At 39.9% G+C, this 15,061-nt stretch overlaps 1 protein-coding gene across 4 annotated transcripts in view; it reads right to left on the reverse strand.

Annotated features, from left to right (window-relative positions):
* GALNT7 (polypeptide N-acetylgalactosaminyltransferase 7) overlaps nucleotides 1-15,061 on the reverse strand; it is a 130,951-nt gene that overhangs the window by 14,336 nt on the left and 101,554 nt on the right. For 2 of the 4 annotated variants that reach the window (XM_057720236.1, XM_057720238.1), the window contains 5 exons: nucleotides 10,597-10,763; nucleotides 6,839-6,969; nucleotides 6,526-6,605; nucleotides 4,092-4,274; nucleotides 1,318-1,435 (listed from right to left, as the gene is read on the reverse strand). In XM_057720236.1, coding sequence (XP_057576219.1) covers nucleotides 1,318-1,435; nucleotides 4,092-4,274; nucleotides 6,526-6,605; nucleotides 6,839-6,969; nucleotides 10,597-10,763 — 679 coding nt within the window. Of the gene's footprint in view, nucleotides 1-1,317; nucleotides 1,436-4,091; nucleotides 4,275-4,418; nucleotides 4,602-6,525; nucleotides 6,606-6,838; nucleotides 6,970-10,596; nucleotides 10,764-15,061 lie in introns of all 4 variants that reach the window. The other 2 variants (XM_057720237.1, XM_057720239.1) reach the window with 2 other exon arrangements.

Here is a 15,061-nt window from a genome sequence, read left to right on the forward strand (position 1 = left end):
CAGCTGTTCAAACGCCAAGTCTGTCCTGTGAACGTCCATCTACAGGCTACATCAGACACGGCGTCTACAGGGAATTCATCAACGAAACAGATCCTACAATAACTTCTTGCTTCTCAAGCTCACGTACGCACAAAGAGGTGGCTGGGGAACGCAGCAGCCCAGGCACCCAGAGGCCCCCTCCTGAGCCCCTGCGGCTCCCAGGACACCCCCGGTGACACCCCCAGCGTAACCGGCTGAGCCACGCAGGCTCCTCGGTCCTAGCACCCTTCATCACTCCCAGCGCCACCACGCTTCCCACCGGGCGGATCCTTATAACCGCCTGACCAGCTCGGTCACCTCCGCTTCCCTCCACGCGGGCTCCCTTATTTATAGCAGGAGCTTATGCTGGCTGAAGGGCAGCCTTGGGTCATGCTCAGCCTCTCCGATGGCTTTCCGCTGCCTCTCGGATTAAGTAACAGTCTCTCAGCTCAGCACTGAAGGCCCTCCTCACTGTGGACCTGACGTCCCCGCCTGCGCCATCTCCCTGTGCCCGCCCCTGTCCTACCTGCGTAGACGTGCCCCTCGCCCCCCACACCATCTCACGCTCGTCTTTCTAGTTCTGCCTCGAACACTTCCTCCAGCGTGATGCTGCTTCTCAATCACACCAACTGAACGTCCGTCTGCCTTCTGATCGTATTATCTATGTAAGTATAAATCTCATCTCTTATTAACTGTAAGTTCCTCGACAGCGAAGACCGAGCCCCCCCTCTTCTGTCCCTCACAGGGCGGAGCACCAGACATTTAAGACAAGAAGTAACAATACGTGTTCAACTCAAACTGAAACACAGTTCTTCTCACTCTTGGGGCGTGGGGCGGTGGGGCCGGTGCTGCAGGAAGGCAGCTCCAGTGTCAGTCTGAGGATACACAGTCACTGTTGGGATCTACCTCTGTGCTGAAGCATCCTGTCCTGCAGTGATGAAGGGTAGCTTTAGCAGTGGATGGTCAAATGGGACCCTTACACCTGCTGATTCACCAGGGGCTCCTATAACAAAAGGTTCCAATGTATGGAAAGCCTTTGGGGCGTGGGGAAGGAGGTATTTTTAGTTCTGCAACTTGCTGGCCTCCGTTTTTAGCTGAGCCATGTAAATATGTAGTAAGTTTGGAGCTTTCATTGTGCCTTATTTTTCCCAAAAGGCAAATATTTTTGTTAGTCATTCCTTATAATTTAGAGAAATGCATTAAGCAGGGTTTTCCCCCTCCAAAGAAACCAGCCTTATCGGAAAGTCACAAGAATCAGTAACTGCTTAGAAAACTGCATTTGTTTAAATGAAATGTTACCTTGTATGAGATCTCAAAGTTTTCACCACCCCAAATCTGGAGGCCTGGATCGTAGAGACCCAGTTCAAAGAAGAAGTCTCTTTCGATGGCGAATAATCCTCCAGCCATGGCTGGGGACCTAAGAAAAAGAAATGCTGAAATAACTTTTAAAGACAAACCCCCAATACCCCTTCAACAACAGACAAGCCTTTCGGGAATACAGTATAAGTAATGCACAGAAGAGACGAAACTGATGGCCAAACATGAAGAAATTATAAAGCCTTCACCAAACAATCTGTTCATAATTTCTTATGAATTTACTACAGTTTCTAACTGAAGTTGTATTATACTTCATTACAAATTAGAACATGAAATCATTTTGCCATTAGAGGGCGCCTTGGTTCCTTTGCTTATTTAAAAATTAAGCCTTGAGAGTTAGTTAAAACAGAATTTTCTCTTTCACTCCTAAAAATACTCAGCCATACAGCCGTGGTCTGCTAAATGTTCCTGCAATGATTTATGAGTCATTCTGGGATGAGTGAAACCATACACCATGGAAGTAGTCTCTCATTTTTTAATTTTATAGCTCAAGGATTTGCCAAGTAAGGGTGTAAATCATGGGAGAACAGCCACGGTTCATTCAGAGTTTGCAAATGTAGCACAGAAATGACAGGAGACTTAGACACAGCTATTTACTGTGTCAGGAGGCAGGGATGCCAGAGGGTGATCTGTGGGCCTTCTTGAGTGGGATCTTGAATTCGGTACTTTTTAGAGACAAGAGAAAAAAAAGACTGGGTAGTTTTTTATGGCAATCCTCTCCCACCATTATGAGAAGTGACAGGGGAATAATTTTCACCCTGTCCCCCGGGAACAATGAATTATCACGGCCTCCCATGCTTAGGTAGATCCCTCCGTTACAGCCTGTTCGTCAGCACACCTTATATTCAATCTGCCACCAACTCCTACCGAGTCTACCTTCAACACACACCTTGAACCCACTTCTTCCCAGTGTCACTGCCACCATCCTCGACCAGGCACAGGAACCCCGACTGTGTCCTCCACTCTCTTTGGCCCCATCAAGCCCCATCAGGCAGCGGGCAGTGCCTCCCTGCTCTGCTCGACTCCTTCCTGTCCCAGGGCCCTTGCTATGCCGCCGTCTCCTGAACCCGTCCTCCCGCCTCCTCCACGGGGCTCACTCCTCATCCTTCAGGGCTCTGCCTCCTCGACACTTTCTTCTCACCACTGGCCACACCTGCTGCTCCAGAGTTTTTCATGCAGTTAACTGTTTAATTTCTGTCTCACCCACTACACGTTAAGTGCCACGAGGGAACATGTCTCTTTAAAACTTATCCCCGGAAAATAGTGCCTGGCACACAGTGAGCACTCATTAAATATTAAATAAATAATGAAGTAAGAAATATTTTCAATCTTAAAGGGAAGTCACATCGAGGAACGTCATTCTCTCATAAGGCTTTTCTTAAAGGAGAAACAGCCCTATCGCATTTTCAGTTATACTTCCGTGCCACGTTTAACTGTCATTTAACATTATTATAACTATGCCTTTTTGATCTTTCAATATATTCCCACTTAGTACATGTTTGAAAATGTATCTTAACATGAAAATCAGTGAGTTATTTAAAGGAAAACCGTCCTTAAATTTTGCTAGCACATCTAAAAAATTTTCTTTACTAGCCCACGGGATTGGTAGGAATAACTGTAGTGATTCCCTCATTTTTTTTTCTCTCAGAATTACTTGTGAGTTAGGTTAAGCAGGCAAGCAGTAGGTTCCTGGACAATTTTTGAAAAAGAACTTCAAAGAGAAATTTGGAAAATGTCAAATAAAGCTGAAAGTTGTATAATTTCTTTATGTTCGCCATTTCAGTATCCTGGTATCCTGACATGCCCAAATCCCAGCAGCTTTTTGCATGGCACTGGAAACAACTTCCCCACATTGCATTTGAACATCATCAGTAGTGTAACAGTAAGAGAGAGACCAAAAGCAGAACCATAAGATCAGAAAAATAAAATTAGACACATTTAGAAGTCTACACTAGCATTTCCGCAAACATCTCATTTGGGACCACTCTTTCGAAAGACGGTAAACTGTTCCAGTGAAAAGACCAAAAAGAGAGAGTAGCATAACCTGTTCTATTTGAAGAGCCACAAGAAGGGAGAAAATGGAGGATTCTGGAATAAAGTTTCCTTTTAATCAAGTGCTCTTCTGAGAATGAAGGAATAAAGGGTTCTGTGTAACAATTCCCAAAGTCATGGATTTTTTTTTCCATCAGATTTAACTGGTATGAAATTAGTATTTAAGAGTTAACACAGAAAACAAAAGGAAGAAAAACAAAGTCCCTTCTTACTGCCTTTCATTGTTAAGACTACCTCCAAGGCATCAAAGTGGGTATAAAACTTGGACTGTAAATCATGTAAGCACTTTACACTTACAGAATGACATTATCAACAAAAGAACAAAATTCCGTGTCTAGTCTACCAGGACAGGATGATAAAGATTTTCTTTTTTTTTCACCTGTGTCTGGAACTAATGCCGTAAAAGACGCGCACCCGCAACCCACCCCCAAGTGGAGCTTGCTTTAAAGGAGAAAGCAACACGAAGAAGCAAGGGTGAATGTAAACCTCTGAAACAGCGCAAAGAAAGAAACCCTTTCCGAATCTAAGACAGCATCTCCGGTTGTAATAACAACTGTTTTTTTTTTTTTTTTAAGCTTGGCGAGAGGTTAATAGGTTAGCAGCAACTGGCGAAGAGAGAAACAGGTAAGTGATTTAGTGATTACCGATACGGTTCAGTTTTTGTCTTTCTCATTCTCTTCTCTTGAGGGGTCAGAGGCACCCGTTTCCAGAGCATACTCCAATCCCATGCGCCTCGGGCATACCCATCTTCGTCACCACCCCCTTGGGGTACAATTTCATAAGTGTTGCCGTTTATGACATCTATAATCGGCACAGTGCAAGTGGTTCTGTGTGGTGGTGATGATGGCGGCGAAGATGAAATGCAAGGGCGTGTAGGAACCCACATGTTTACACGGGTACATGGGGAAGGAAAAAAAGAAAAGCACTTAGATACGCATTCCATGTAAGAAAAGGAAGTAGTAAAGCTTTACCGATAAGGTTCAGTTTTATATTTTCTTTTGGCCTTTTCCTTGTGGCTTAGAGGGATACGCTTCCATAGCAAACTCCAGTCCCAGGCCCCTCTGGCAAAACCATCTTCATCCCCACCTTGCTGTGGCTCAATGGAATAATCATTCCCATCTATGTAATCTATCAGAGGCACAGTGCATGTGGTTCTGAAACATTTACAGAAAATGAAAAAGCATTTAAGAACCCGAAACTGACTCGTCAAGCATGCCTAACTAGATTATCTCGTGTTATTGTGGGTTGGTCTCTTTTTTTCCCTCCACTAGGGGACTTTAATATCTAACAGGAAGTGAATGCATGCCTTGAAAAGTCAAGGAGGCTGTTATCACAGAGGAAGGAGAGAGGAGACGTCCCTAGGCTCACAGACAAATGTCAGGGACAAAGAGCCGTGAACTTGAACTTAAGAGCGTTTCCTCATTTTCACTGTGGTCCTACAGGCAACACTCTGTTGGTAACTTCCCATAGTCATCAGATTTCCCTGCCTGTTATTTTCCCTCCTTACCCCTCCATTAAAAATGAGTGTGTGTGTAGAAAGATAATACCTGCTACACTTTCAGCAGTGCCCCCAACTCTTTTCTGCTTTCTACTTCTTTGGAAGCAGTTATTATGAAAATCTGTTTCTGAACATTTACTTGATCTTCTTTTCCTACGTCTTTTATTGCAAAAAAACAGCTTTTCTTTCATTGCAAAACAAACAAAAAAAACCAAGACAACTGTCATTGCAAAAAAAAAAGTACTGTATTGTTCTGCTTTTTAAAAAAATAAGGAAAAAAAAAATCCCTCGAAAGCTGCTGAAGAACATAAATAGTGGCCTGAGAATTGAGCAAAAAAATACCTTTTATTTGGGCTTCATGAAAATGCTAGAACTATATGACCAATTAGATGTAAAGCCAACTCTACAAAGATAATCGGTATCCTGCTTGTTCCAACGTTCATTTCATCAGAAAGGATTGTAGAACGCATTTCCTAAAATGGAGATTATAGTTTTTTACAGCCATGTTAAGGTGCTTTTTAGATGTTTAGAAACCAAGGAGAAGGGGAAAAAAATCTATGGATCTTAGAATTACAATACGGGGGCAAGGTGCTTTATTCCCTCCAGACTGTGGACTCCCGTGGGCCAGTGGGGGGTCCCTGTGGGATGGCCTCCCTCACCGCCCTGAGCACTGCCGGCTTTCACCAGGAGAGGGGAAGGCTCGTTCTCTCTCCTCACTTCTCATGATTCTCGGATATCTAAGTATGCAGTGGAAAGTGTCCCAGAGAGGTCTCAGTTGGATAGTTTATAAGCTGTCTGATTTAGGGCAAATGAATTAATTTCTCTTAGCCTCAGCATCCTCTTCAGTACAATGGAGGTAATAATATCTATCTTGAAGGGTTGCTGTGAGGATTGAATCAGCATGTGAAAATCGTTTCTGATAGATCCTCTGATGATAAAATCCTCCAAAAGTTCTTCCTCTGATTCAGGTAATTGCCGCAGGGACATGCCTTATTTCTTCTAAATTCTGAAACAGTCAAGATTCTGGACTAAAAGCAGGGAAGGCTTTGGGAAGTGGAAGACTGGTGCTGCCCGTCTACTGTTTCGGACCTTCTGTAAATTGGTGACCACCACATTTCCACAGGATAGTTGCCTACTTCTCAACTTTAAAGGGCCTATGGGAACCCAAGGCCTTCACACAGATAATACCTGGTCCTTACTGTGTAAAATACTAATTTCCAAGAGCATAAAAAAACCAACAGGCATAATCTCAAAGTATGCTCCTTCAGGTCTTTAGAATGTTATCACAGTACAGAGGGAGCAGTTAATATTACTCTTAAGACCAAACTTTTGGAGCTAGAGGAAGAAGATTCTGAGTGAAATGCCCTAGGCTTATTCCAAATGTCTAACTGCCCGCATCTGAATCAGCCCCAAGTATCTGCCTAGCTCTACCCAGGGAAACAACTAGCTAAAAAATAATACTCAACACACAACTTGATGCACTGAATGCAACTGGAATCAGAAGAAGGGGAACATTATTTGTCCTTCTAGGATGAGATTTACTTTTCAACCAGGAAAGAAAAAAAGCAAGGCAATGTTACCTGTCCTTAGATATGGGAGCTACAAGTGGTGCATACCAGTTAACTGCCACTTCACAGTGGGCATCGAGATATATCAAAACCTGAAAAAACAGAGGTACGGTGAGAGAAAACTCATGTACGGCACATCATATCATGCACAATTTAAAATTAGATGCTAATATAAACTGGCATTAGAATCAATTTTGATATATAAGTTATCTGTTTAAGCTAGCATTTTCATTTCAATTCTAAAAAAGTAAAAGTTAAAAGGGTACTTAAAATTTTAGGTACCAAATCCAAAATGTTGACCTAATAGGTATCAAATGTGTCCTACCTGTCCAAGTTTAGCCTTCTGGGCACCGATACTTCGTGCCTGAATTAAACCTTCTCTTCTCTCATTTCGAAATACCTTGACTAGGCCATTCCATAGCTTAATATAGTCATCCAGTTTTTCTTTTAAGTGTTCTATAAATAAAAAATTCAATCAACATTATAAATTATATTTATGGCTATAAACCAGTTAAAGTATTCTTTTTCTCAAGAAACAAGGATAGGCAACAGGTCCTTCAGGCAGTCAATAATGTTACACAGACCATACTGAATGTTTAGTGTATAGGGAAGTAAGGTGAAGTGTATTATTCGCATTAAATGTTGAGCTTAACATACCTACGGAGAACTGGTTAGCCTGAGAATTATCAAACCTCTCTCTAAATGTTAAATAAATGATGATTATGCCAACTGACATGAAAACTTAAAAAACTCAAATGTTAATATCATATCTGGATGCTTTCAGGTACAATAGTTTTTTCTGTTTTTGGAAGAAGCAATGGTTCAGAATTTTTGAAGATGTACTGCCTATAAGTAACATTACATGGCCTCTTGGAATCCACACAGGGTACAGGTTAGTATCTGTTTCTGAGCCATCTTTCCCCTATAATCCCCTACTACTGACTACTACAAGAGAGTGGTCTTGGTGTGGTGATGGATATTCCACAAGTTGGCAAATAACAATGAAAGATCCCATTTTCTCCGTATTTTAAGCATCAACAAGCATATGTATGTGTATGTAAATGATATAATACCCATATTTATCCGTGTGTGTATGTATCACACATGTGTGTATATATATGCATGTATGAATGTATGTATATATATCTATTTGCAATTTGGTACACAAAATTTTGTGTTATAAAAACAAGATACATTTGCCAAACTTTCCATCTTGACTTTCCAGTTGCAAGAGAACAGTTTTTGTTTGTGTCACTATGAGCCCGCGAAACTGGCTCATCACAGCCACAACTAATTCCTGGATCCGTAAAGATGTTTCTTGAAGACACAAAATTATTTTTAAGTTGTTTAAAATTTTGGCCCGTGAATACAAAAACAACCCAAAAAATAGCTGTATTTAGTGATGAGCTTGTGGTTAAAATGGGCAAATCAGGCTGTACACTTAATACTTTACTTATTGCTAAGAAGCTTATAATTAGCAAGACACCCACACATGGGCATTCAAAATTGAGAAGAAAAAATTTTCCTTTCTCTACTTGGGCATCCAGTTTTATTGAGAATTATAAATAAAATTCTCATGCTGAATTACAATTTTTCCCCAGAAAGTCTTGGTAATCTTCCTTTCAATATAAGGTTTTTTTTAAAAATTTTTTTGTTTTTTCCAGTTCTGTATCGTCCTTAGTTGTTTTTTTTCTAAAGCCCCTTCTCATTTGCATTAGGTAGTTTTTTGGATATGTGATCTAAATATATCTAAAATAAACTGTTATGGCCAGAAACGAGTTAATGGTGTGCTCCTCAAATTCAAATTCTAGTTAAGATGCCTTCTGCTGCCCTGTGGTCTCACTGTGGTGGACAGATCAATGTCCCCAACGGGTACCACCCCTCCTGGAGGCCGATCATCCTCCCCAGCCCCGGGACCAAACGTCAAGCCACGTGACTTGCTGTAGCCAATGAGAAGCAGACGGAAATGATGTGTACTTGTGAGCGGAAGTGCTCCCGCAGCGTCCTTCCCTGAGTCCTCCGAGGAGGACTTGTGGTCCAAGTAGCCCTTTGCCCGATGCACAGAGGAAGAGTGTTCTCTGTTCAAAGGCCCCAGACCCTTGTGTTTTGAGGACACTATAACTTCCAGAAATGTGAGGGTTTTGAGCAACCAGCTCTTTTGTGAGGTTTTATATAAATTATCTTGTCTTTAAAAGAAAAATTATAATTCAAAGTTTTAGTTACTGAATATATTGGGGAAAGAAAGTTTTCATCCGTCATATTTATCAAATGCTGTATAATTTTACTGAGGACAAGACTGACAGATGTAAGGGGTGTTTTGAAATTGGTAAGAGTAACTAAAGACCTTCTGTACTTCTGTCCAAGGGTAGCCCCAACCAACGATTCTCCCCATGCTAAGCTAAACATACCGAATATGTAATTGCTTTTAAAATGTGTTACAAGAGGCTGTTAGAGATTCGTAACAACAGAAGCACTTATCACAAAACAATTAAACGATGAAAAACTTAAGCCCTAAATTTTCTTCTTTCCTTGGGCCAAGCAAGAAAGCAAGATTTAAGAATGGGAAACACCTTTTGGTGCATCTTCACTTTTTTTTTTGGTTAAAGACTATTCTGAGCTTTTAAACTTGCATTAATAACAGTGGTTCTTAAAATCAGTACAATCATAGATATGGGATTTCTCCAAGTTATTTTTGTAGATTTAAGTTTTGCTAAATCTAAAACATTGTTGTCACCAGCAATATCACTTAAAAATATATCTTCAACTGCTTATTTGAGACAGGAATAGTATTCTTAATGAGAATGTCCCTGGGGTAGAAAATTGCAACCAAGATGTCTAAGCTAAAGGCATTTGAAGACTGAAAAATTTAGTTATACATTCTGTCTGCTCTAAAGTTATACATTCTCTGCTGTAAAGCCATTTTGAATACTATTTTCATGCTGTCCACATTCTGACTTCTTCTCTGACATTATATCCAGTGATATCACTACTTATAAGCAAAAATTCTTTGCAAAACTCATTTGCCAAAAAGCAAATATCCTGTTGTTATTGAGTGGTCTGAGCTCTTTGGTCAGTTTTCAAAGATTTCAACTCAGTTTTGTGACAAGAAAAGAAGAATAAATAAATGCCCAAACCTGGGTTTTAGCAACACAATTACATGCTGATTTGGGGTCTGAGCTATAGCATTGTCTATCTTTTGATATTCACGTCATTAAGAAGATATATTCAGCTTACAATAATGGATCTATTTGAAGAAAAAAGTTTTAACTTAAAAAACTTCACTTATCTGGAAAATCACTGCTCACTCTCTCTCTAGCCAAGCTGAACTACAACTAACTGATGTCTCCCTTAACATATCAGAGCTCGCTCCATAAGAAGAATAAAAAATAAAACACAATTTCTTTCCATTCAATATCCTAAATCAAATATAGAACAAAATAAGCTTTTAGGAGCTACTTTCTATTATAAATAAAAATAGTCCATGGTTTCTGGTCAAATTCAATATTTGCATCAACATTCAAATGTCAAATACAAGCTATTAAACAGGTATATAGATTTCAGTGTACAGACCTGGACGGAACTTTGGGTAGTGTTACAATATACATACCAAAAAAATAAAAAAATAAAAACTGCCACCCAATAAGACAATGAAGTTAAAAAAAAAGACTGTACATACCACTGCATGTTTTCAGTCGCTCAGTAAATTACCTCTATGATTAAATTTTTTACAAAATGCAAGGCCCAAAGAATTGGTATAGTATGACTGTGGTTAAATACACAGACTTAGGAGCCTATAGATTTGGATGCAGCTATTAATTACTACCTCTGTCACCGCTGGCAAGTTACTTAACCTCTCTGAGCCTCAAGTGCGAAATGAAGATGTACATATCTATCACAAGGATGACTGTCAGAATGAAACAAAATAATTGACATACAATGCTTTGGCACAGTGCCAACTTGTTCATAATAGGTGCTATCAATAGATGCTAGTTATTAATTTCTAGAGGCTATTTTGAGATCACTTTTGTAGCTGTTTATAATTAAGTGATTTTATAAACAAAATGTCGATTCCATAGCCATTACCTTTGTTGCTGAAATCATCGATTAACACAATTTCTGCTAAGTATTTCCTTGGAGTCCTTTTAATTACGCTGTGGACTGTTCTCATGAGGGTGGACCACCCTTCATTATGGAAGACGATGACAATGCTGGCCGTGAGCAGGTTTTCATCATAATGCCAATACCTGCATCTGCAAAAGGAACATTTCACCATATTTATTCAGAGGTAATCTATAATGCCTGGTTCCAAACTTACTATGGCTATGTTTTCTGCTTGGATTAAATATTATTGACTTAACTAAGGTAAGTGAATGAAATACAACCTTTTATATTTTAACAGAGACCAAAGGTAGAAGAGAGAAGCTACTGTGAGATGAAGTTACTCACATTCAAACTACTTCTTCACCAACCAGCACTTACTGTGACAAAGGGAACTAATTTGTGAATTTATGCTTCTCAGCTGGGGATAGTATTAAGGTTTGTTTTTCATGACTTCAACCTCAGTTTATTTTCTGCTTTAAAACTCTAGCTTCTGGTGCAAGGGATTTATTTCACTCGCTGTGAATAAACCACTGTATGACTGTGTTTGAAAGCTGTCCTGTTCTAATATGGCTAAAACGTTCAGAAAAAAATTAAATGGGCTGAACTGCGGCAAACGGGAGACATTCCAAAATTAACTGTTGGATGAATAAACAAAGTTCTAATAGTGTTTAGAGTTATTAGATTGGCTAAAGAAGGGTTTTTAACTATTTTACACAAAATTGTTTCAAACAACTGTAGCAGGAATAGTTGCCAGAAGCCTTTTTCTATTTGGAAGAAAATCCAAAACAGGGGCTGATAAAGACTCAGGGAACCAAGGAAGGTTCAGTGAATTTCACAGAACCATCTCTCTCTCTCTCACACCACACATACACACACACACACTCACTCACTCTCTCTTTCTCACACACACACACGCACACACACACACACAGTCAGCGCCTTGTATCTGCGGGTTCTGCATCTTAAGAATCAACCAACTGTGGATCAAAAATATTGGAAAAAAATTCCGGAAAGTTCCCAAAAGCAAAACCTGAATTTGCCATGGCAATGATTTACATAGTGTTTACACTGTACTTATAACTATTTACACAGTATTTACATTTTATTAGGTATTATAAACAACTGATTGAAAGTATATGGGAGGGTGTGTATAGGTTACATGTAAATACTACACCATTTTATTGGGTGGGCCAAAAAGTGCCTTCGGTTTTTTAAGTAAAAATAAACACATTTTTCATTTTCTTTATTGAAGAACTTTTCTGAAAAACATATTCACCCTTTTGTTCCACTACTTTCTGCCATGTTTCAGGCAACTGCATAATTCTGTCTTCACAAAACTTTTTATCTTTTTGAGCAAAGAATTGTTCCAGGTGCCTTTTAGAGTCTTCCAGGGAACTGAATTTTTTTCCATTAAGAGTATTTTGTAAAGACTGAAGTAAATGGAAATCTAAAGGAACAATATCTGGTGAATATGGTGGATGAGTCAGAACTTTCCAGCCAAGCTGTAACAGTTTTTGCCTGGTCATCAAAGAAACAGGTGGTGTTGATGTAGAGAACAAACATATGGACACCAACTGGGGAAAGTGGGTAGGGTTTGGGGGGGAATGAATTGGGAGATTGGGATACCAAATTGTACACTCTAAATATATGCAGTTTATTGTATGTTAACTGTATCTCAATAAAAGTTCTTAAAAAAAAAGAAAAAAGAAACATGTGGTCTTGCGTTATCCTGATGGAAGATTATGCATTTCCTGTTGACTAATCCTGGATGCCTTTCATTGAGTGCTGCTTTCAGTTGGTCTAACCGGCAGCAGTACTTGTTGGAATTAATCGTTTGGTTTTCCAGAAGGAGCTCATAATAGAGGACTCCCTTCCAGTCCCAGCATATATACAACATCACCTTCTTTGGATGAAGACTGGCCTTTGGTGTGGTTGCTCGTGGTTCGTTTCGCTTGCCCCATAACCTCTTTCCATTCCACATTGTTGTATAGTATGCAGTTTTCATCACCCATCACAATTTGTTTTAAAAACAGAATGTTTTCATTACATTTCAGTAGACAATCACACGTGGAAGTATGGTCAAGAAGGTTTTTTTCGCTTAACTTATGTGGAACCCAAACATCAAAGTGATTAACATAACCAAGCTGGTGCAAATGATTTTCAGTGCTTGATTTGGATATTTTGAGTATGTTGGCTCTCTTCCTCATGGTATAACACTGTTCTCAGTGTCTCAATTTGATCACTAGCAACTTCAACTGGTCTACCCAAACGTGGAGCATAGTCCAGCGAGAAATCTCCAGCACAAAACTTCGAAAACCACCTTTGACATGTTCAATCAATCATAGCACCTTCTCCATACATTACACAAATCTTTTTTTGCGTTTCAGTTGCGTTTTTACCTTTCTTGAAATAATAAAGCATAATATGCCAAAAATGTTGCTTTTTTCCTTCCATCTTCAATATTAAAATGGCTACACAAAAATTCACTAATACGATGTCTTTTTTTAAATGCATACTGATATTGATAGCTGTCACATACAATCTAACAAAACTGTTTCAAGTGAAGTTAAAAACAACTAAGCATCTCATGGAAAAACCCGAACGAACCTTCCGGCCAATCCAATATGTAAGGGACTTGAGTATCCACGGACTTTGGTATCCGAAGGGGCCCTGGAACCTATCATCCAGTAGATACCAAGGTACAATCGTGTGTCTATCACGCAAATACACACATATGTGTATGTATGTACACACACCCACATACTTTTTTCTATTTGGTTATGGGAGAAGAACAAGATAGTAAGAACACGACAGACAAACGAGAACAATCTGAGACCCACGTTCTTTCTGCAGGAGTTAGTTTTCAGAACTAGCATCTGGTGCCTATTACCTTCTCCTTGATAAGTGGAAGGGAAAGATTCTTTTTTTAATCCCAAAGCTTTTCACAAAGTAGTAAATAAGCTTGTTTCCAAGATTAAATTTAAAACCGTAACAGCAGCAATTAACATTATCAGCTTGATACTCTATACCACCATTATCTAAAATAGGACCTGGCCCAATAGAGATCTAAACAACTTTTTCTCCAGGTGTTTATTTCCCTTTCAACATAATTCTCAATTGTCTATGTTCCTAGATGTTGTTTTTATAGAAATGCAGACTGTCTGGAATTCATTTAATCTTATTTCTTACATCTGCATTTTCCTGTTAAAGGAGTAGTGAGTACCTGCTATGTTCTGAGCTAGACACTAGCTCAGCGTCAAGGGGCAGACACGATTTTTGCCCTCATGAAGCCCACGGTCCTACAGGGTAGGCAAGACATGTAGCAAATGTCTGCACTTTCTCTGCATGCGTCGGTGGGGAAACCACCGTCCATTGACAGACGGACCTCACTTAGCCTCAAGACAGGTGGTCAGGAAGGTGTCCTGGAGCCATGAGCTGAGGGTGGGACCAGAAGGACGATTTAAAAAGCCCTGAGGGACTTCCCTGGTGGCACAGTGGTTAAGAATCTACCTGGCACTGCAGTGGACACAGGTTCGATCCCTGGTCCGGGAAGATCCCACATGCCATGGAGCAACTAAGCCCGTGCGCCATAATTACTGAGCTTGCACTCTACAGTCCATGAACCACAATTACTGAGTCCACATGCTGCAACTACTGAAGCCCACACGCCTAGAGCCTGTGTTCTATAACAAGAGAAGCCACCGCACTGAGAAGCCCAAGCACCACAACGAAGAGTAGCCCCCACTCACCACAACTAGAGAAAGCCCGCATGCAGCAACGAAGACTCAACGCAGCCAATAATTAATGAATTAATTAAATTAAAAAAAACAAAAAGTACTGAGACCAAAGAAATGGGGAAGAAAAGACAAAAGCACAACAATGAACTGTGTGCATGTGATTCAGATTAAAAAAAATAGATGGAAGATCTGTATCTTTGGAAGGTAGAATTAAAATATGAAAAAAATTGAAGAGGAAAAGTTACAAAAGGGCATTTGCAGTATAAATAGCAAATTCCAGCATATACTTACTATATGTCAGGAACTATTCCCTGTGCTTCACTTTTACTAACTTATCTAACCTCCCAACGTCACTATGAGGTTAGTACTACTAATGTCCCCATTTTACAGATGAGGGGACTGAAGCTCAGAGATAAATGACTGCCTAAGCTATCTTGGGTTTATAAGAGATCTTGTTACATGTAAAATGAACACGTTTAACATGTAAAATGTTACACGTAAAAGAAAAAAAAAATACTAGCTATACCTATCCATGAATGGCTAAGAATTGATCTAAGGTCTAAGAATTGATACTGACATTGAATACGTCAGTTCAAGGCAGGCACAGAGCTTACTGTTATGTGATGGGAGCTCTCTCCCTTCCCCCTCTTCCCTGCCCTTTGCAGCCTGGAGATACCTCAGGAATGGGGAAGGGGTGGGGGCATGGCACC

Source organism: Hippopotamus amphibius, chromosome 2 (genome assembly GCF_030028045.1).
Source record: "Hippopotamus amphibius kiboko isolate mHipAmp2 chromosome 2, mHipAmp2.hap2, whole genome shotgun sequence".
NCBI classification, from domain to species: Eukaryota; Metazoa; Chordata; class Mammalia; order Artiodactyla; family Hippopotamidae; genus Hippopotamus; species Hippopotamus amphibius.